Raw genomic sequence first — 19542 nt, 5'->3', positions numbered from 1 at the left:
CCAGGCTCAGGCCGGTAAAGAGACTGAATGCCAAGTTGCCAGGTCCCCAGGACCCCGGCTGCAGACCCTCTGCAGCCACACTAAGCCCTGCTGTGATGCTGAGGCCTCTCCCAGTGGACGGGGGAGTGAGCCCATGGGTGGAGATCCTATTAAAGCTTCTCTACAACAGAGGCTGCCGTGGTTGATCAGCAGGGACCTGGCCTGGTTGTGATGTCCCCTAGATTTGATGTGAGGGAGACCTGGGTCGCTTGCTAGGTGGTGGGGGACGCTGGCCGAGGAGGCCTGGTCCAGGGCAGGGGCTGCGTGAGGCCACCCTTCTTCGCCTGCAGAGCCGGGCTTTGTGGGCCCAGGTGATCCCTGCTCAGCCTTGGGGAGCCTGGAGGGTGTGGGCTGTGGCAGGTGGGGTAGGGGTGACCAAGAAGCGGGACGCTGTCCCTCAGCTTCCTCTGTGGGGTCTCTTGGCTGTTGGAACAGGCTGGAGGAGGTGTCGGGGACACGGACTGTGGCCGCAGGGAGGGAGGGTTAGAGGGAAGCAGGGGAGGTGCCAGGCCCCGAGGAACCCGCACAGGGCTGAGCGGGGGCTGGAGCCCAGAAATCTGGGGTGAAGAGTAAGTAGCCAGTCAGCCACCCTCACCCTTTGGCGCCCCTGCTCCTGGCTGGCTCTGGACACAGGCGCCCCAAGCGAGGACAGGACTGACCCTCTTGTGGCCTCTGTCTGGGAGGCATGGGGGGTCATTCTCTGGGTGACGGGGGTCAGGACGCCCCTTCTTTCTGCCTTGGAGGCCTGGAGCGGGGCCCAGGCCGGCTCTGAGCAGCCTCCCTGCTGGTCCTGCCTGCAATGTGGCAGGGCGGCCCGCCAGCCCCGGGGGGCCCCCCCGGCACACACTCACATGTCCCGGCCGCCGTGGGGATCCAGGCAGCCGCTCTGTAAAGTTTCCCTGGGTCTGAAAGTAGAAACAGATGCAGGAATGTTGTGATGTACTTCCGGACAGTGGAGACGGGGGTGCAGCCCCAGCCCGCTGCCCTGCGGGGGCTTCTGGGAGGCTGCGGCACTTTAGCCTTTTACCCCCTGGTCCCCTCAGGCCCCCTGGAAGGGGCAGCTCTTGGCGGGGGGCATGTCCTTTTCTCGACCCTCCTCTCAGGCAGGGTCTTCCTTGTAGAAGGGCAGCCCAGGTGTCAGCCCAGTGGGGTCTCTCCTGGCCTCTAATCCCCTCTCCCGGCCTCCTACTGTGAGTGGGGGGCCTTGGGACACTCACTCTCCTGGGCTTTGTTTTCACCATTTGTGTGATGGTGACCTTCCCTGAAACCCTCAAAAGGGACAAGGACCACCCACCCACCACAACCCACTGCCCACCCACCTGTCACTCACCCGGCTGGAGCCTCCTCCTATAGCCGGACTTTCTGGGATTTGCCTCCCAGGAGGCCGTCCTAAAGATGTCTGCGCACTTGGGGCCCCAGAAGGCTTAATTGGCGGTGCTCACCCATTTTAAAGGTCTCCGGGCCAGATGCCAGAGCCCCTGGGCAGGGCCTGTACAGCCTGGCAGGAGGCTCCTGGGACCTCGGGGCCCCTGTGGCCGTCACCCCCCCAGGGTGCCCCCTGTGTGAGTGGTGGGCTCCCGGTGCCTCCACAGCCTTCTCCAGGGCTGGTGCCTGGCTGCTGGCCTCCTTGCCCCATGGAGGGCCCAGGTGAGACTGTCACCTGCGTGCCAGCCTGTCACCTAAGTGCGTTCACCTACTCAGGAGACTGCTGGACGCAGAGCAGTGACCTCGGAGTGCACCTTCTCTTTCATTTGACTGAGGCTCCCAGCCTGGGAGCCTGGGCTCACCCCCTGGGAACAGGTAGTGACTCTCGCTTTGACAACAAGAATGACTTGGGTCCCACTAGCCTTTGGCTGAGTTGAGTTGGAGAAATGCCTTCCTCTCCCTAAAGTCCCTGGTGGTGGCCTGGGGACCCCTGGCCTGGGAACACGTGAGGACTAGCCCCATTCCTAGGCCACCCTGCCTGGGCACCATCCAGACCCCCTTCCTGGCACTCTCTGGGGCATGTTGTCCCCCCTTGTCCCTTGCCATGGTGGCCTCTGTGTGAGAGCTGTGGATGGGGGATACCAGATGGCGAGTTCCTGGGAGCTGATGCCTGCAGGGGCGGGGCCGGTTCCTCGGTCTCCCGGGAGTTTCCAGGATTGGCGTGGGTTTGTCAGCCTGGGCCCAGCGGGAGCTGCTCTCTGGGGGCCTGAAAAGCTTCTAGACCGAGGATGGAGTCCCCTGGGGGCCACCTCCCAGGCAAAGCCAGGCGTGTTTGTTTGAGGGGTGCCTCACCGTCTCAAGCCCCTTCTTGTTGCTGAGGGACCCGGCCAGGCTGTTGGCCTGAGACGCTGGCCTGGGATGGGGAGGGTGTTGGGGCATCTCAGCTCCTGGCCAAGGGCTGCCCCGTGGGGGGTCTCCTGCGGCAGCTCGGCCTGGGCCCGTTAGAGGGCACTGCCCACCCAGTCTGTTCCAGGCTGCCTGGGCTCTGTGAAGACTTGATGGGGGTAGAGCTGGATTTCTGGCCCCTGGGGAGCTTGGGACCCTTCACCCTCCACTGCCTTACCTTCCTGCCTCAGTGTGGGGGCATCTTCTGGTTCACACTGGCACCCTCTGCCCAGGCCTTGGTCCTCAGGAGTGGCCTATTCCACCTCCATGGGCCAGTTGAGGGTGGGCTGCTCAGCTGGAACCTGGGGCTGCCGTGGAGCCCCTCCCCCAGGCCTGCCGGGGTCCTCCTGGCCGGGAGGGTGTCGTGACCCCTCCTGGGGCTTTGCAGGGGGACAAGAAACATGCCCCCACAGGCTTGAGGCTCTGCAGTTGGACTCCCCACTAGCAGCTTGGAGTGAGGCTTACAGAGAGGCTGGTGGAGAAGCTGCCTAAAAATCCACCCTTCCTTCCCCAGCATGGGGCCAGAGCTCTCGGGGGGCTGACACCTCCAGGGCCCGGAGCAATCTAGGAAGGCCCCAGAGGAGGCCGCACCTGAGGGGGGCCTTAAAACACTCCAGAGGGGCCTTGAAACACACTTGAACTTGTCTCTGAGGCAGAGAGAGGGCAGGAAAGGTACAACCTCCACACCTCCCTGCCTTCTAGATGATCTTATGGAAATCAGACACCAAAAGGGTTCCCCTCTCAAAAGTGAGAATCTACAAGAAAGACTTTGCCAATGGCTCCCACACTGTGAGAGTGTGGGTCCCCGTTCCCCAGCCCTGCCCGCCCAGTCCTGGTGTGCCCCATTGCCCTGGCCGCCCAGTCCTGGTGTGCCCCATTGCCCTGGCCGCCCAGTCCTGGTGTGCCCCATTGCCCTGGCCACCCAGTCCTGGTGTGCCCCATTGCCCAGGGCGCCCAGTCTCTGGGGTGGGAAGAGCAGGGCCTAGTGAGGCCCAAGGGTGGGGCCAAGCCTGCTTCTTATTCTCAGCCCCTAAACCTGAGCCTGTCCTTGCCTTCCCCGGTGGTGTGGGGAGCAGTGGTCTGGCCCGAGTGTCTGGGGGCATCATTCTTGGTTTTCCATGACACCCTGCAGAGTGCCAGTGTGCAACACTCAGAGAGGAGAGCAGCTCCCATGTGGTCTAACACTGCACTGGAGGCCTCCGCCTCTGTGTACCTGGGGTGCTCTGAGCCAGCACAATGCCCGCCCATGACCCCGGAGGCAGCCTGGCTGACTCTGGACCCTAGCCTTGGACATGGTTGTTCCCTCATGTGCCCTGGGTCGAGCAGCACTCCTGGGCCCTGTCTGAGGGCCACAGATGTCACTGGCTTAACCAGCAGAGAGGTCCCTCCAGATGAAACACCCTGTGCCACCCCAGGGAAGAGGTGGGCCCTCTGTCCTTCTCCCCTTCTCGGCCCATGCCCATCAGGCCTTTGGGTTGGACACTGTTGGGGAGGGTACTCTGTTGTCACCCCCTGGTGGCCTGGCCACCCCCTGCCTGTGTCCCCCAGAGTTGGATGGACTCATGTGCACACGGCTGGGAGAGGCCTCCCAGCCCTGTCTCCCCCCTGGCTCTGCCATGGGTGTGCTGTGTGCCCTGGGGCAGACTCTTCCCTACCCGGTCCTGGGTCTCCCCATCACGGCAGTGAGAGGCTGCATAGACCCCCTCCCCTGGCCGCTTGGTTCCTTCTTGGAGGGGAGGCCTGGCCCCGGGGAGGCTGCTGGCAGGCCTTTGGCTTGTGCTGAAGGGCCAGGGCTGGCTGCCTTGCTGCCCTCTGACCGCCACCTGGTGTGCTAGTGCCGGGCACTGTGTAGGCAGTGGGTTGCTGTCCTGTCGATACAGACCAGGCCTGCCCTCCCAGGACTCTGGTGACAAGTGAGGCGCCTTCCTAAACGCTCTGGAGAAGCTGAACCGGTGTGATGCTCATGCAGCCCTGGATCGGGGCCTCCCCCAGGAGGGCAAGTCGGAGCTGACGCTCAGCAGCGAGTAGGCGCATGTGGTGGTGCAGGCACCGTGGGCATTGGGTGCCCACAGTGCACCCTGCGGCTCCCACCTGGGAGTGCCCCCGTTGGTCCCCGCCATCTGGCCTCCTTCATTCCATGTGTGTGGTCCAGCTGCCGCCCACCACTCCCTAAAGCGCCCGGTGCCCTTGGTAGGCCAATAGGGCACTGCCAGCACTTATCTCTAGGGACCCACCTGTCACCTTGGCCAGTGGGTCTGGACCACTGCAGCCAAGCATGGGCCGAGCTGACCACCCAGAAAGGCGGGCACTGGGCAGGATGATCTGGCCCTGGCTGGGGGTGGGGGCCTTGCTGGGGTGTGGGCTGTGGGGTCAGCTTAGCCTGGTCCATGGAGGGGGGTGGCGGGCGTTTCCCTCCCTGCTCCGTTTCTGGACGCCTAGTGGCCATGCTGAAGGGCCAGTGTTTGCCTGGTGCTCTGTGTTGTTGGGGTGACATCATGGGCTCAGACCCCTTGGCGTGTGGACGAGGACAGCTGCTCTCACAGGCTGTGAGTCAGTAGTGCCCCTGTGCGACAAGGAGGCCCCATTGAGAGGGCAGGGGATGGGGCAGGTGTACGGGGCAGGTGTACAGGGCAAGGCCGCCTGGAGGGGAACTGGGGGATGAACACGCACCCCAGCCTGCCATCCTGGCCTTGTCCCCAGCAGAGGGCTTCCTAGAAGGCAGGGCTGCGGGTGACTACTGACCACACGTGGCAGGAGACTCAAGATCTAGAAACCATCCCAATCTGAGGGCAGTAATTACAAGCCTCGTGAAGCCAGCAGGGACCAGAACTAGAAACCAGCAGGGACCAGAACCACCCTGGAGAGCTGGACTTGAAACCACTGGGCTGGGTTTGGAAGCCTGGGCGGAGGATCTGGTGGGCCTGCGTCCAGCCCTTGCCTTGGCGCAGCCCGCAGTCAGCCAACGAGCTCAGAGGCTGGGCCTGGCCGCTGATGCCCCACCCTCCACTCCCTCCGCTGCCCAGGATGCTGTGCCTCGAGCAGAGACCAAGCCAGCTCAGGCGGAAGGAGGCCCCTTTACCTTTGCAGAGCTTCAGCCTCACACTTGGCAGAATCCTGGGTGGTGCCGCCTCCTACTGGCAGAGGTTGGAATTGCACCCCAGCCTGAGTGGACCTGCCTGTGCCTGGGATGGAGTGATGTCTCCCAGAATTGGCAAACTGGGGAGTTAGGGTGACCCAGGCAGCTCTGGCTGCCATAATGGAGAGAGTGCTCTGGGTCTCTTCCTACAAGGACATGAATCCTACCTGGGCAGGGCCCCACCCTATTCCCTCGCAGAGACCCTATCTCCAAATACATTCACCTTGGGGATTAAGCCTCCAACATAGGATTTTTTTAGGGGGGACACATTCCATTCATAACAGAGTGTCCCCCAACAACAGTCAGTTGCATCTGATCTGGAAGTGGACAAGGACCGAAGTTAGGCCTTGGCAGAACAAGACTCCAGAGTCAGGAAGGGACAGAGACGTTGGGCCGGATTGCCGAAGCATCTGGTGTGATTGTGCACACTGACCATCAAACCCTCACTGGGTGGGGATTTTTTCCTTTGAGAAAACACCACTTCAGTATTAAAGAAGTGAAAGACACAGTAGGGCTTGCTGTCGAGCCCGCATCTGTCCGCAGGTGAGCCAGGTGAGGGCTGTGGAGCACAGACAGGGAGGGTCTTCCCCCACTGGGAGGCAAATCCCCAGTCTGTGTCTGATGGACACACTCAGCTTTGCCAGGTCTGAGCTTGGTCCACTTTGCAGGGCTGTAGCAGGTGTGAGCCTTTGGCTGTAGCCTGGGCAGGGGTGGCTGTGCTGTGTGTTTTGCAGCTGGGTCTCAGTGTCCCGAGGGGTCTGGACACATCCGTGGCAGTGTTGGGCACTGGCCACGCAGGAGTGGCCCTTCCTGAGCTGCACATCCCAGTGCTGGCGAAAATCGGCCTGGTTCAGCTTTCCGGGAATCCGTGGCACAGGATATATGCGACAACACTGGGCTTGGCTCCCGGCTGCACACAGCTTGGGAGCATCTGGGGTGTTAGAACTGTGTGGACTGGAGTGGCAAGAGGACAGGCTCTGGGGGGATCCCTGCCTCTGATCCCCTCGCCCTGGTAGGCTCCAGTGGGCACCATGCCCGGTGGTCCCTGGGTGCATCTCGGGGCTCTGCCTGTCTGGAGGGGCTGATGAGAAGCCTCTTTTTCTCCCGGCCCTGCCACAGCTTCCTGGGCCCTTGTGGTGCCTGGGTCCTGACGGCGCAGCTTCCCTGCCATGGGCTCTGTGCCCCCTGTGCCTGCCTGGCCCTGCTAGGAGGGGGTCTGTTTCCTATTATGTGTTCCAGACAGGGGTGCTGTTGCTGCGGTGAACACAATAAACAGGGCCCCCGGGAAGGCGAGGCCGGCGCAGGCCATGCTCAGAGGCCCCTGGAGCCACAGTAGTGGCTTCAGCAGAGCCGTCTCAGGTGAGGCAGGCCGGGCCTGGGGGCCAGGACAGCTCCCATCTTGTCTGGGCAGTTAGGTGGATGGGGCGAGGGGCTCAGAGGCAGACGGGCTTACCTGAGTTCTGCCCTGGGTTCCCCACAGCCTGCACGTGCCAGGGACACGTGGGGCAGGAGACAGAGCCATCACTGCAACCCCCAACAGCCTCCCAAGGCTGGCTCTGCTCCAGGAGGGGCCCCTCAGCGCCTGCTCCCCTGTGGGAGACAGGTACGGCAAGCACGGGGGGTTTTTTAAGCCAGCTTGCTCTGAGGGGTTTTGCCTTCTCAGGGCCCAGCAGCTGCTCCAGCCACTGCCTGCTCTGTTGACCTCTGACCGCCCTCGCCTCTGTGGTGCTGGGCTTCCCATCCGCCATGCAGCAACAGTAGATGGGTTCCCCAGTCTCGGCCCCAGGCCCAGCCACCTCCCAGGGATGGTGGCAGCCCCCCAGGAGGTGCCCCAGAGGAGGCGGCATCTCAAAGAAGCCTCCCCACTCCGAGAGAGTCTTGGCACTTTGGTAATGGGGTTTGGGATTGCTCTGGGCACAGGCCTGGGCAGACAGCCTCCCCTGCCCGGGCACAGGCAACAGCACATTCTTGCGGCTTCCCTCTGAGCTCAGGGCTGACTCCCTCCCTAACCACAAGGCGACTGCCAGACTTGACAGTAACCAAACCCCTGCTGAGGGGCTGGCTGCTGCTTCTGGCAGAGGTCCAGTGGCCACCCTGGGTGCCCAGCCTGGCCCAGCGCCCTCTCCCCACCTCCCTGGGCCAGCTCAGGGCACAGCCCCATCCATCCACGGGGTACAGGCACCCACTGTGCCAACCTGACCCCACAGTCCATGCTCTGCAAGAATGTGCATGAAGGAATGGGGGCATGGGCACTGCGTGGGGTCAGGCGTGAGGTGTGGCCTGGCCTGGGGTGGGTAGGAGCTGTGCTGGTCCCTTGGGAACTGGGGGCCAAGCCTGTGGCCCATGGCAGCTGTCCATGGCATCCCCGCACCTGCCCCCACCCTGGCCTAAGGACCACGATGGTGAGATGCCTGGGTCTCAGTCACCCCCTGTCAGCCTGCATCCTCCTCCAGGGAGATGCAGCCTGCTGGGGCACTGAGCCCTTGCTCGCAGCTTCTCAGAGACCCCTGGTGCTTAGTGTTCTGTGCTGGGCTTCTGTCTGGGTGGGGTCCCCTTCTGTGTCCAGCCCTCGAGCAGGCTGGGGCCGGAGGATCCAGTGAATCCCCCGCAGGCGTGAGGATCCTATAGGTAGCAGAGAAGGCAAAACCAGGCCTGTGAGCTGGGCAGGGAGCAGCCTGTGACGATGGAGATGAAACGGCGGAGGGGCTCGGAGTGGCCAGGAGGGGTCCTACGGCAGGAGGAAGTGGCCATGCCACTCCCTGCTCCATGCCAGCCAGGGACAGACTGTCGGCCAGGCGTCCTCTTGGGCTGACTTGGGGTCCTCCCCGTGTCCCCAGCCATTAACTCCTGCACCCTGGGCAATGGCGGCTGCCAGCACCACTGTGTCCAGCTCACGATCACTCGGCATCGCTGCCAGTGCCGGCCCGGGTTCCAGCTCCAGGAGGACGGCAGGCGCTGTGTCTGTGAGTGCCGCCAGCCCGAGAGGGAGGGAGGACCTGGGGGTGGAGGCAGGACAAGCTGCCTTGCCTGGGCTGTTGGGGGAAGTGGGTCTTCAGGAGGCCCCCAAGGCTGCTGAGAGGCCTGGTAGGGATGGCACGTTTGGGGCCACGAAGCTCAGGATGGGGGCCGCCTCACTGCTGTAGGTGCCCACCTGATGGGGGGCCACCTCACTTCCATAGGTGCCCACCTGAGGCTTGCTGCCCTTGGGAGGAGGAGGCAGGCCAGCCCGGTTTGGCACTTAGCTCTGAGTCCTCAGGGCTGCTTGCGTGGAAGGTGGTGGGGGGCTTTGCTGATGGTGACGGTGCGGCAGACTCAGCAGTCCTCCAGAATATGGAAATGGGGGCTGTGGGTGGGGCAGGTGCTGAGAGAATGCCCCCACCTGGCCTCTAGGTCCTCCCCAGTGTGGGCATGAAGGGGCCGGAGTCACAGAGCTGGGGGGCCACCGCCCTGGTGTCAGCGCCAGCACCTGGGCCGAGAAGGGTGGTGGGAGGAGCTGGCCTGGGCCTCTGCCTGACCTGGGCTGGCTGGCCTTGTCCTGAGACTGCAGACTCTTCTCGACGTCTTGGGGGCCTTCCGCACCTGGGAGGAGGGAGACCCGCTGCCCAGCCCATCAGCCTGGAGCACAGAGTGGGGAGAGCACTGGGTGAGGGGTCTCACAAGAAGCCTTGGGGCAGGTGCCCTGCGGCCACTGGGGTCCCCTCTCCCCAACCCCCTCCTCGGGTCCGTGGCTGCAGGGCGAAGCCCGTGTGCCGACAGGAACGGCGGCTGCATGCACAGGTGCCAGGTGGTCCGGGGCCTCGCCCACTGTGAGTGCCACGCGGGCTATCAGCTAGCAGCAGACGGCAAGGCCTGTGAAGGTAGGATGCCCCTCCCCTGCTCCGCCCCGCCCAGGGTCAGAAAGCGCACCCAGGCGCCGTGGAGGGACCCGTCTAACTCTGGGGCTGTGGCCTCCCATGAGACCAGGCCCTTTGGCCTTGCCCCCTTGGGTGACCTGGGATGTGGCGGTCTCATCTCCCTTGCTGGGGGCCGAGGGGCGAGGGTAGGAAGGCTGGCAAAAGCTGCTCCCAGCCCGAGGCTCATTTCACCAGGAGTGAGCCAGGGAGCCCAGGTGTTGCTTATAGTTTTTAAACTATCGTATTTTTTTTTTTTTTTTTTTTTGAGACGGAGTCTTGCTCGATCGCCCAGGCTGGAGTGCAGTGGTGCGATCTCGGCTCACTGCAAGCTCCACCTCCCGGGTTCACGCCATTCTCCTGCCTTGGCCTCCCCAGCAGCTGGGACAACAGGCACCCGCCGCTATGCCTGGCTAATTTTTTGTATTTTTAGTAGAGACGGGGTTTCACCATGTTGGCCAGGATGGTCTCGATCTCCTGACCTTGTGATCCGCCCACCTCGGCCTCCCAAAGTGCTGGGATTACAGGCGTGAGCCACTGCGCCCGGCCTAAACTATCGTATTTCCTAAGTAGTGCCTGCCCAGCAGGAAAACTGAAGAGATGAGTAAGAGAAAAGGAGAAATGAGCCTGGCGCTGTGGCTCACACCTGTAATCCCAGCACTTTGGGAGGCCAAAGAGGGAGGACCGCTTAAGCCCAGTTGCTCAAGACCAGCCTAGGCAACATGGCGAGACCCTGTCTCTAAACAATTTTTTTTTTTTTAATTAGCCACGTGTGGTGGTGCTGTCTGGAGTCCTAGCTACTCAGGAATCTGAGGCAGGAGGATCACTTGAGCCCAGGAGGTCAAGGCTGCAGTGAGCCATGAATGCACCAGTGCGCTACAGCCTGGGTGGCAGAGCAAGATTCTGTCTCTAAAAAAAAAAAGGCCTGGCGTGGTGGCTCACACCTGTAATCCCAGCACTTTGGGAGGCCAAGGTGGGCAGATCACTTGAGTTTAGGAGTTCAAGACCAGCCTGGGCAACATAGTGAGATCCTGTATGTACAAAAAAATAAGAAAACCCAACTAGCTGAGCATGGTGGTGCACACCTGTGGTCCCAGCTACTCGGGAGGCTGAGGCAGGAGTCCCAGCTACTCGGGAGGCTGAGGCAGGAGTCCCAGCTACTCGGGAGTCAGAGGCAGGAGAATCACTTGAGCCCAGGAGGTTGAGGCTACAGTGAGCCATGAATGCACCAGTGCGCTACAGCCTGGGTGACAGAATGAGACCCTGTCTAAAAATAAATAAAATAATTAAATAGAACTCAAGAAGAAAGGAGGCATTGTTCCTGAGCCCAGGAAACACTGGACGTGCGGGATGGGCTTCTGCTGCTGCTTCGCTGGGGCTCTTCGTGAATGTGCTTGTTTAGAGTCAGGTCGCAGGCAGGTGCCATTGTTTGGAACCCACCGCTGCACCCTCTGCCACACCACGCCGTCCTCTGCAGCATGGCTGGGCAACATTTATTTGTTAAGCCTGTCCCTGCACGTCTGGGTGTTCCTGACTCTTCCCTGGGCCAAGCAGCCTTGGGGAGGGTTCTGGCTGCTGCCACCCCAGTGGTCCACAGGGTGAGTCTCTGAGGCAGCGGCATTTGTCCAGACCAGGCAGTGGTCAGTTTCCAAGGGTATTAGTCCATTTTCATGTTGCTGATAAAGACATACCCAAGACTGGGCAATTTACTAAAGAAAGAGGTTTAATGGACTTAACAGTTCCACATGGCTTGGGGCGGCCTCACAATCATGGTGGAAGGCCAGGAGGAGCAAGTCACACCTCACGTCGATAGCAGTAGGAAAAGAGAGAGCTTGTGCAGGGAAACTCCTGTTTTTAAAACCATCAGATCTCATGAGACTTACTATCACGAGAACAGTGCAGGAAAGACCCACCCCCATGATTCAATCACCTCCCACCAGGCTCCTCCACCACACGTGGGAATTGTGGGAGTTACAGTTCAAGGTGAGATTTGTGTGGGGACACAGCCAGACCATATCACCAGGCACCCGCCAGATGGCCGTGGGGTGTCGTGGTGTGTGGTTCCATGTCCTCACTGACACCAGGAAAGTGCCGCCTGGGTAACGGCACCTGGTCACACAATGGGCTTAGTGTGAGACCCGTGTGGGTGCCAACTTCTTCATCACAGGGGACCTGTAGGGCTGTGACTAGTGGTCATCAGGGACAGTGGGATTGGCCCTGAACGCCTGTGTCATGCGGCCACAGGCCCTGGGTGTCAGCAGGCTGTGTGCTGTCTTCCACTGGTCCCATGCAAAGGCCCTTTCTGGCACCTCTGAGCCCTCTCTGTGGTCTCTCCCCTCCAGATGTGGACGAATGTGCTGCAGGGCTGGCCCAGTGTGCCCATGGCTGCCTCAACACCCAGGGGTCCTTCAAGTGCGTGTGTCATGCGGGCTATGAGCTGGGCGCCGATGGCCGGCAGTGCTACCGTGAGTGGGTAGCCGGCAACAGGCTGAAGGTGCCCGGGATGGCCATGCTGCTCCCCAGGACCCTGAGGCCTGCTTTGGCTGAAGGGCAGGGCTTCCTTGTCAATCAGGGACAGCCCTGGGTGTGAGCCCTTGGTGAGCAGAGGGTCGAGGGAGGGCAGGGAGTCCCAGACCCGACAAGGCCTGGGAGCTCCATGTTGCTGCTTCCCACGGGTGTCCCCGGGCCTGAGGCTGGCTGCTGGGTGGAGGTAGGGGGAACTAAGGTAGGTGGGTGTCATCCTAGCTGCCATCCCACACCCCGGGTGGCTGGTCTCACGGCAGGGATTGAGATGGAAATCGTGAACAGCTGTGAGGCCGACAACGGCGGCTGCTCCCATGGCTGCAGCCACACCAGTGCTGGGCCCCTGTGCACCTGTCCCCGCGGCTACGAGCTGGACACAGATCAGAGGACCTGCATCGGTGCGCACTGGCTCCTCCCAGATGCCTGCACCCCACTCCAGGGACCCGCTGCTGCCCTGGGTCTGGAATCAGTTCCATGCCATGACTTGGAGGTCCTCATCAGTCTCCCTGAGTCCTGGTCTGGCTGCCTGGGCCCAGGCGGGGTGGTAGGGCAGGCCTGACAGAGGCAGCATCCTGGCCGGGAAAGACCCTCGGTGCCCGCATCGGCCTGCCAGGCCCATACCCACATTCACAGCACCCCCTTAGCCCCATCAGCACCTCCTCAGTACTGCCCCTTCACCTGGGAAGGACCCAGTGTCCTGGAAGTCACACCCCAGACCCTGCCTCCCAGATGGAGTCCCCACCCTCTAGCCCCAGTCCCAACACCTTGTCCACAGCAGACAGGCGGGTGGCCCCGGGGCTGTGACGTGTCCTCTGTGTGCACATATGTGGGACCAGGAAAGTGCATGTGCGTGGGTGTGATTGTGTGGTGGGTGCGATTGTCTGCAGGTGCCATGAATGTAGGTGTGCACACGTGAGACTGGGCAGGTGCACGTGCAGTCGGGCGCGTGGGTTGTGTGTGGTTGTATGCAGTTGCATGCAGTTGTGTGTGGGTGAGGATGTGTGCACGTGCAGGTGCCTGGTACCAGGGGGCCCGTGGTGTGTGCTCCACAGATGTCGACGACTGTGCAGACAGCCCATGCTGCCAGCAGGTGTGCACCAACAACCCTGGCGGGTACGAGTGCGGCTGCTACGCTGGCTACCGGCTCAGTGCCGATGGCTGCAGCTGTGAGGGTGAGCACTGCCCTGCCACTGCACAGCTGGGGTGGCCCGGGAGCAGGGCTGCCCTAAGGAAGGACATGGGGCTGGCTCTGGTCCCCCCATGGTGGGCATGGGGTCAGCCTGCTCTGTCTGTGCTTTGCTGTGGGGCTGTGGGTGTTGGTTGAGCACCTGCTGCATGCAGGGCTATGGGCGTTGATTGAGCGCCTGCTGAGTGCGGGGCTGTGCTGACCTGTTCCCTCCCTCCCTCTGGCCTGAGGTCACTGGCCGCTCTCTCCTGGAGCTGGGCCTGTCCCCCTGGCTGCTGCTTGGCCGGCCCCTCCCAGCCTGGCCCCCTCTAGCAGATGTCTGCCATGGCTCTGACCTTGGGGTGGGAGGATGGCCAGAGTGGCCGCTGTGGCTGAGGGTGAGTTTTACTGGCTGGTTCAAGAGATGAGCCACTCAACTCTGGCAGGGCCACCAGGGCTTCAGTCCTGCGGGTAGGACTGGGTGGGCAGGGGCTTCCCTGGTTCCCCACCTGGGAGCACAGGCCTCAGTGGCCCCGGGTCGCCCGCAGATGTGGATGAGTGCGCCTCCAGCCATGGTGGCTGCGAGCACCACTGCACCAACCTGGCCGGCTCCTTCCAGTGCTCCTGTGAGGCTGGCTACCGGCTGCACGAGGACCGTAGGGGCTGCAGCCGTGAGTCTCCTGCCCTCCGCGGAGCACCAGCCTCTGCCTTCTCCAGTTTGCCCCAGCTGACCCTGCATCCCGCAGGCCTGGCCCACCCCACCCCCACCTGCCTGGGGTCCTTTGCCCCCTGGCCTCTCTGGGCCAACACCACCTCAGAGGCTGTCAGGCCCCTGGGGACCCACTGAGGTCCTGCCTCTTCTGAGGGCCATGTGGGGGTTGGGGACAGTGGGGTGGGGGAAGCTGGTGAGACAGGCGTCCTCCCGGAGCCCAGCACCTGTCCTGACCAGGTGAGAGAAGGGACCAAGACCTAAGGTGATGTTGTCCCTGGGACTGATGGTAGCTGCTCTCACCCCTACCTCTCTAGGCCCCAGAGTCCCTAGAGCTGGGATGAGGCTGGGGCAGAGGGGCAGGGTTCAGGTCCTCAGGGTCCAGAGCCTTCTCTGTACTGAGAAGGAGGGTCGGGTGCAGCTGGGATGACCCCTGGGACCAGGCTGAGGCAGTGGGAGTAGTGGAGGCAGTAGGAGGGTGGCGGGAGGCCCTGGGGTGGGGCTCAGGCCCAGCCCTACCCGCCGGGGAGTCGCTGGGGCAGGCAGGTGGGTGGCAGGGGCTAAGGGGCCTCTGTGCCCCTGGCAGCCCTGGAGGAGCCGGTGGTGGACCTGGACGGCGAGCTGCCCTTCGTGCGGCCCCTGCCCCACATTGCCGTGCTCCAGGATGAGCTGCCGCAACTCTTCCAGGATGACGACGTTGGGGCTGATGAGGAAGAGGCAGAGTTGCGGGGTGAACACACGCTCACAGAGAAGTTTGGTGAGCGCGGGCCCAGCCCCCGGGGGCTCCTGCTCGCAGGGCTGGCAGCCAGCGACCCCTCTTTCTAGGCTACCATCCAATCAGAGGCTGGGGACGTGAGGAAGGACCCCTGCAATGCCATGTTAGACCAAGGCCCAGAGAGAGTGAGCCACTGGCTCAGTTTGCACAGTTCGTGCGGGCTGAGCCGGGCAGGACCGGGCTCCCAGCTCCCAGGTTAGGGCTCCTTCTGGCCCCAGTATCTGTCCCCATGTCACCCTTTTGGGGCCCTCATGGGCCGAGGATGCCCCTTATGCCCCTTCCCTGGCCTGAGGGTCTGAGCCGGGCCTCTGTGCCTGCTGAGGCCAGGGGTCAGGCTCTGAACTCCCCCATCCTGGTCTGCCCCCCAGTCTGCCTGGATGACTCCTTTGGCCACGACTGCAGCTTGACCTGTGATGACTGCAGGAACGGAGGGACCTGCCTCCCAGGCCTGGATGGCTGTGACTGCCCCCAGGGCTGGACTGGGCTCATCTGCAATGAGAGTGAGGCAGCTGGGCAGGGACTGGGGGCTGGGAAGGGGCCTCTGAGCCCCAAGACCTGGGGACAGCCCTTTGAGCCCATTCAGTTTTACTCCTGCCTGCTGGCCCTGGGCGGGGGGCTCCGTGCAGATCCATTCATTCATCCATTTGTTCATTCCTTTGATAAGCATCCCCTGACTGTCCACTCTATGCCAGGCCCTGTTCCAGGCAGTAAGGATTCCCTGGGAACAAGCGAGCCAAGGTGTTTGTCCTTCCTAAATATCAGTCTTCACGGTCCAGCAACAAGCAAGCCAGCAAATAACTAAGACAGTGAGAAGTGTCTGCTGAAGGGCAGCCGGCAGGTGGGGTTCCTCTAGCTCAGATGGCCCGGGACCCGTCATAACTGTCAGTGAGGCTCTGCCTGTTTGAAAGAGCTGGTTCAGAAGGAGGAGACTCCTATCTCTGCTGGCGTTCAGAGAGAGGAGTCAGTGATCGATTAGTGATGTCTGCCATGAGCATGGGCAGGGGTGATGTGGTCCAAGTGACATCATTTTATCTCTAGGCAATTGCTTCTAAACCCAGAGCCTCCAACCCTAGGAAGGGGTCTCAGAGTGTCATGCTGGCTGGTGACCCTGACGCTTCCCTGTCACTCTTTGTAGCTTGTCCTTCGGACACCTTCGGGAAGAACTGCAGCTTCTCCTGCAGCTGTCAGAATGGTGGGACCTGCGACGCTGTCACAGGGGCCTGCCGTTGCCCCCCGGGTGTCAGCGGAACTAACTGTGAGGATGGTGTGTGCAACCTCTTCTGGTGCTTCTGGAATTACCCCTGGGCTGTAAGGGAAGTGGGAGGCACCACCCCTCCATGTCCTCCTTGTCTCCTTCCTCCCACTGGAGCAGGGAAACTGCTGCCAAACTTTTCCTAGACTCCCTTCCCTTCCTGCCTCCCTGTCTCCAGAGCTTTAGGCTGTGCTTGAGAGGGAATGAGGCCCTTGAATGAGAGGGGTGTTGCTTTTTCACTGTTGCTAATTTTCCCAGGGCCTAACTGTAGCAGATGATAAGACTTTACAGAGCAACACTTTTGGAATGGGTTCCCTTGAGAGGCAGTGAGGTCCCTGTTCCTGGAAGCATTCAAGTAGAGCTGGTGATGGCTGGGTGAGGTTTGCAGAAGGGATTACTCGGGGGCCAGTGGCTGCAAGGGATGATGTTGACTTCCTTATTAACTCTAAAGTTTCAGCCTTTCTGGAGGAATTAGTCCAGAAAATGTTTCCCAGGTGGCTAAAGCTTCATCTTTAAGTCTTCAGACTTTGTCATTTCTGCCTCTTTCATTGGAGAGTGCAGCTAACGTATCATAAACCCTCTGCCTTCATGAGAGGAAGACAGCCAGCCCTAGAACCTGTGTCCCAGGTGGCCCCGTGAGCTTTCCTGGCTGTATGTGCTGGGCTCTGCAGGGCTGGTTGCCTGGTGGTGGTGGGGACCCCAGGCAGCCGCACAGGGCTTCCTACCTCTTCTGTGTCAGCGTGCCTCCCTTCCCCACTTCGTCTGCCCTTTTGATTCTATGGGGGGGCTGGGGAACCCCCATATTCATTCCTGGGTGCTGCACCCCTGGGATTCTGCTGTACCCTCCAGGCTGCCTGCAGCATCGAGGGGTCACCTCCTCTTCTCCAGGCCTCCTCTTTCTGTCTCAGCCTCCACCTGCCTCTCTGATGAGGACATCTGTCTTTGGATTCAGGGCCAACCTGAATAACGCAGAGCTACTATGGCAAGCACTGTCGCAAGAAATGCAACTGTGCCTAGTCTCCAGGTCCTAGGGAATAGGACGTGTATGTAGTTGTGGGGGTACCTTCATCTGACTACCGCCTTCAGTAGGAGGAAGGACGTGGGGCAGGACCCAGCCAGAGGGAATTGTTTGGGGAAGAAAGGACATTTCTAGCTCTGGGGCCGCCTGCGGCTTGGGCCTGGGACCTTGGCCACTGGGACCACGTGTCCTTCCCGCTTTGAGGTTCTGAGGTCAAGCTTAGTGACCGCCATGGGACAGAAGTCAGGCAGCTCCTGATGGGGGCCAGACTTTGGGGAGAGTGGGGCATGAGCTTTGTGCATCTCTCCAGTGTGAGCCGAGGAATGTGCTCTTCCACCCGCCCTTGCTACAAACCCTGGGGGCAGGGGATGTAGGGGACAGACCAGCCAGGGCAGACGGCCACATCCAGAAGGCTCACCTAGTGCCCTGGCGGGGGCTGCTCCCAGCTCCTGTGCTGGGCCCTGGGCCCCTGAGCATCCTACCACATGGCGGGGACCACATGTGGTAGGCTGGCTGCCACCAAGGTTCTCATGGAGCCCCGCTGCCCCCAGGCTGCCCCAAGGGCTACTATGGCAAGCACTGTCGCAAGAAATGCAACTGTGCCAACCGGGGCCGGTGCCACCGCCTCTACGGGGCCTGCCTCTGCGACCCGGGGCTCTACGGCCGCTTCTGCCACCTCAGTGAGTCTCACTGCCCCTTCCAGTGTCCATGGTGGCGGCAGCGGGTGGAAGGGATAGTCTGTGTCCTGTTACCTGTGGTCTGGGTTAGGATGAGGCTATCGGGGCCCAGCCAGGTCACCCGCTGGGATGTGGGTCTGGAGTCCGCCCTGAGTCTGTGGACTCTAAGCCACATCCTCTCGACTGTGACTGTGCTGACATCCAGGGCGTCTGGGTGGATGGTCCCCAACCTTGTGGTGCCTCCCAGCCCTGATGGGTGGTAGGGCTGCAGATGAGGGCAGGGCCAGGCCTTTTGCAGAAGCCTCCAGGGGATGAGGCCTATCTTGGCTTTTGGAGATTCCTGGCAGCAAGGCCAAGCTCTGAGTCCCTGGTGGGGTCACCCATCCCTGGGGTTCAGACACTCAGGGAGGGAAGGGGCGGTGGGCTGCAGGGGGAGAGGTGGAGGAGGACAGCTCCCTACATGATCTTGGCTGTCGTCCTGGCTGACCCAGGGCTGGTGGAAGCGGTCTGGGAGGGTGGGGCTTCAGACAGCAGCCCCACTCAACGGTTCTGTGGGTGCAGCCTGCCCGCTGTGGGCCTTTGGGCCGGGCTGCTCGGAGGAGTGCCAGTGTGTGCAGCCCCACACGCGGTCCTGTGACAAGAGGGATGGCAGCTGCTCCTGCAAGGCCGGCTTCAGGGGCGAGCGCTGTCAGGCAGGTGAGTCCAGGCATGGGGTCTGGGGGGGGTGCCAGGGCCGGCTGACCCCACCCACCCCTCTCTCACGCCCTGCAGAGTGTGAGCCGGGCTACTTTGGGCCGGGGTGCCGGCAGGCATGCACCTGCCCAGTGGGCGTGGCCTGTGACTCTGTGAGCGGCGAGTGTGGGAAGCAGTGTCCTGCTGGCTTCCAGGGAGAGGATTGTGGCCAAGGTGAGTGGCCAGCTCCTGGGGCTCCCGGCAGTCTCATTGTGGGGTCTAGGCTGCCTGCCTGGCTGGAGGGTGGGCTTCAGAAGGGCTGCACAGCTGTCACTATCGGCCCCCTTAGCCTAAGCCCAGGTGGTGCCTTGCTACCGGTGTTGCCTTGACAGCTTGTCACGTAGCAGTGGTGCGGCTGCTAGTCTGAGTCTGGTCTGCTCAGGGCAGGAGCTGCTGTCTGCCCATGGCCCGGCCCGGAGAGGGGCCAGCGCTTCTCCAAACTCTTCCCTTGCCCGCTCGCTCCTTGCTGGACCGGAACAGACTGTGGGCTTCTCTCAGAGGCTGGGGCAGCAGCTCCCTCCTCACATGTGAGCCGGCAGCAGAGGCTGCCCCTGGACGTGGCGGTTCGGAGAGTGGTCTGGGCTGCAGTGCCGGCCTGGGGTCGTGGCTGCAGGCCCCTGCACGCAGATGCTTTGGCCTGGGTGTGAGCAGGCACAGAGCCTGGGAGCCCCACGCTCACATGGCAGGCAGGGGAGGAGGCTGTTAGGAGCTGGCTGAGAGATGGACCAGCCGAGTCCATGCTTAGGTATTCCCGGGAGACCCGGGGACCAACTCCCCGATGCGATTCCAGCCCAGCGTGCATGGGGCTGGGGGCTTTGCCAAGAGGGCTGGGAAGGTGGGGGTGTCCTGGCTGCCCCAGCTTGCACTGGCGGGAGGTGCAATGACCAGGACAACGGCTTGTGGTCCTGGCCAAGCAGAAAGCTGACCAAGCTGGTCTGAGGCTCAGCGGGATGGTCACTCCTCAGTCTCATGACCAGGGTAGGAAATACCCGAGTGTGTCATCGGCTTATGAGGGGAAGGAAAATGCCCTCGGCATGAGTAACGTGGCTGCCGCCGCTGCCGCCGACAGGGCCTGGGCAGGTCGGAGCCTCCCTTGGCCCGGCGCACACTGTCCACGCCCATTGGCTGGGAGAGACGGGAGCCACAAAGACTTGCCATGTGACCGGCATGACCATGGCCTGGGCTGGAGAGAGAGCGAGAAGCCCAACGCCAGCCCCCTTCCTCTGCCTCCCCTGGGCCCAGCCCCCTGCTCTGCC

The 19542-nt window shown here is 62.1% G+C and overlaps 1 protein-coding gene across 2 annotated transcripts in view; it reads left to right on the top strand.

Moving 5' to 3' along the window:
* MEGF6 (multiple EGF like domains 6) overlaps positions 1 to 19542 on the top strand; it is a 116871-nt gene that overhangs the window by 83188 nt on the left and 14141 nt on the right. For both annotated transcript variants that reach the window (XM_032758699.2, XM_058444034.1), the window contains 12 exons: positions 8383 to 8508; positions 9280 to 9402; positions 11778 to 11900; positions 12219 to 12356; positions 13011 to 13130; positions 13672 to 13794; positions 14419 to 14589; positions 14976 to 15107; positions 15743 to 15871; positions 17429 to 17557; positions 18116 to 18250; positions 18326 to 18460. In XM_032758699.2, the coding sequence (XP_032614590.1) occupies positions 8383 to 8508; positions 9280 to 9402; positions 11778 to 11900; positions 12219 to 12356; positions 13011 to 13130; positions 13672 to 13794; positions 14419 to 14589; positions 14976 to 15107; positions 15743 to 15871; positions 17429 to 17557; positions 18116 to 18250; positions 18326 to 18460 (1584 nt within the window). The remainder of the gene's footprint in view (positions 1 to 8382; positions 8509 to 9279; positions 9403 to 11777; positions 11901 to 12218; positions 12357 to 13010; positions 13131 to 13671; positions 13795 to 14418; positions 14590 to 14975; positions 15108 to 15742; positions 15872 to 17428; positions 17558 to 18115; positions 18251 to 18325; positions 18461 to 19542) is intronic.

The sequence above is a fragment of the Hylobates moloch genome, unplaced genomic scaffold, assembly GCF_009828535.3.
Source record: "Hylobates moloch isolate HMO894 unplaced genomic scaffold, HMol_V3 SCAFFOLD_9, whole genome shotgun sequence".
NCBI classification, from domain to species: Eukaryota; Metazoa; Chordata; class Mammalia; order Primates; family Hylobatidae; genus Hylobates; species Hylobates moloch.
The sequence above is the reverse complement of the archived record's forward strand: the minus strand, read 5'-3'. Positions and strand labels throughout refer to the sequence as shown.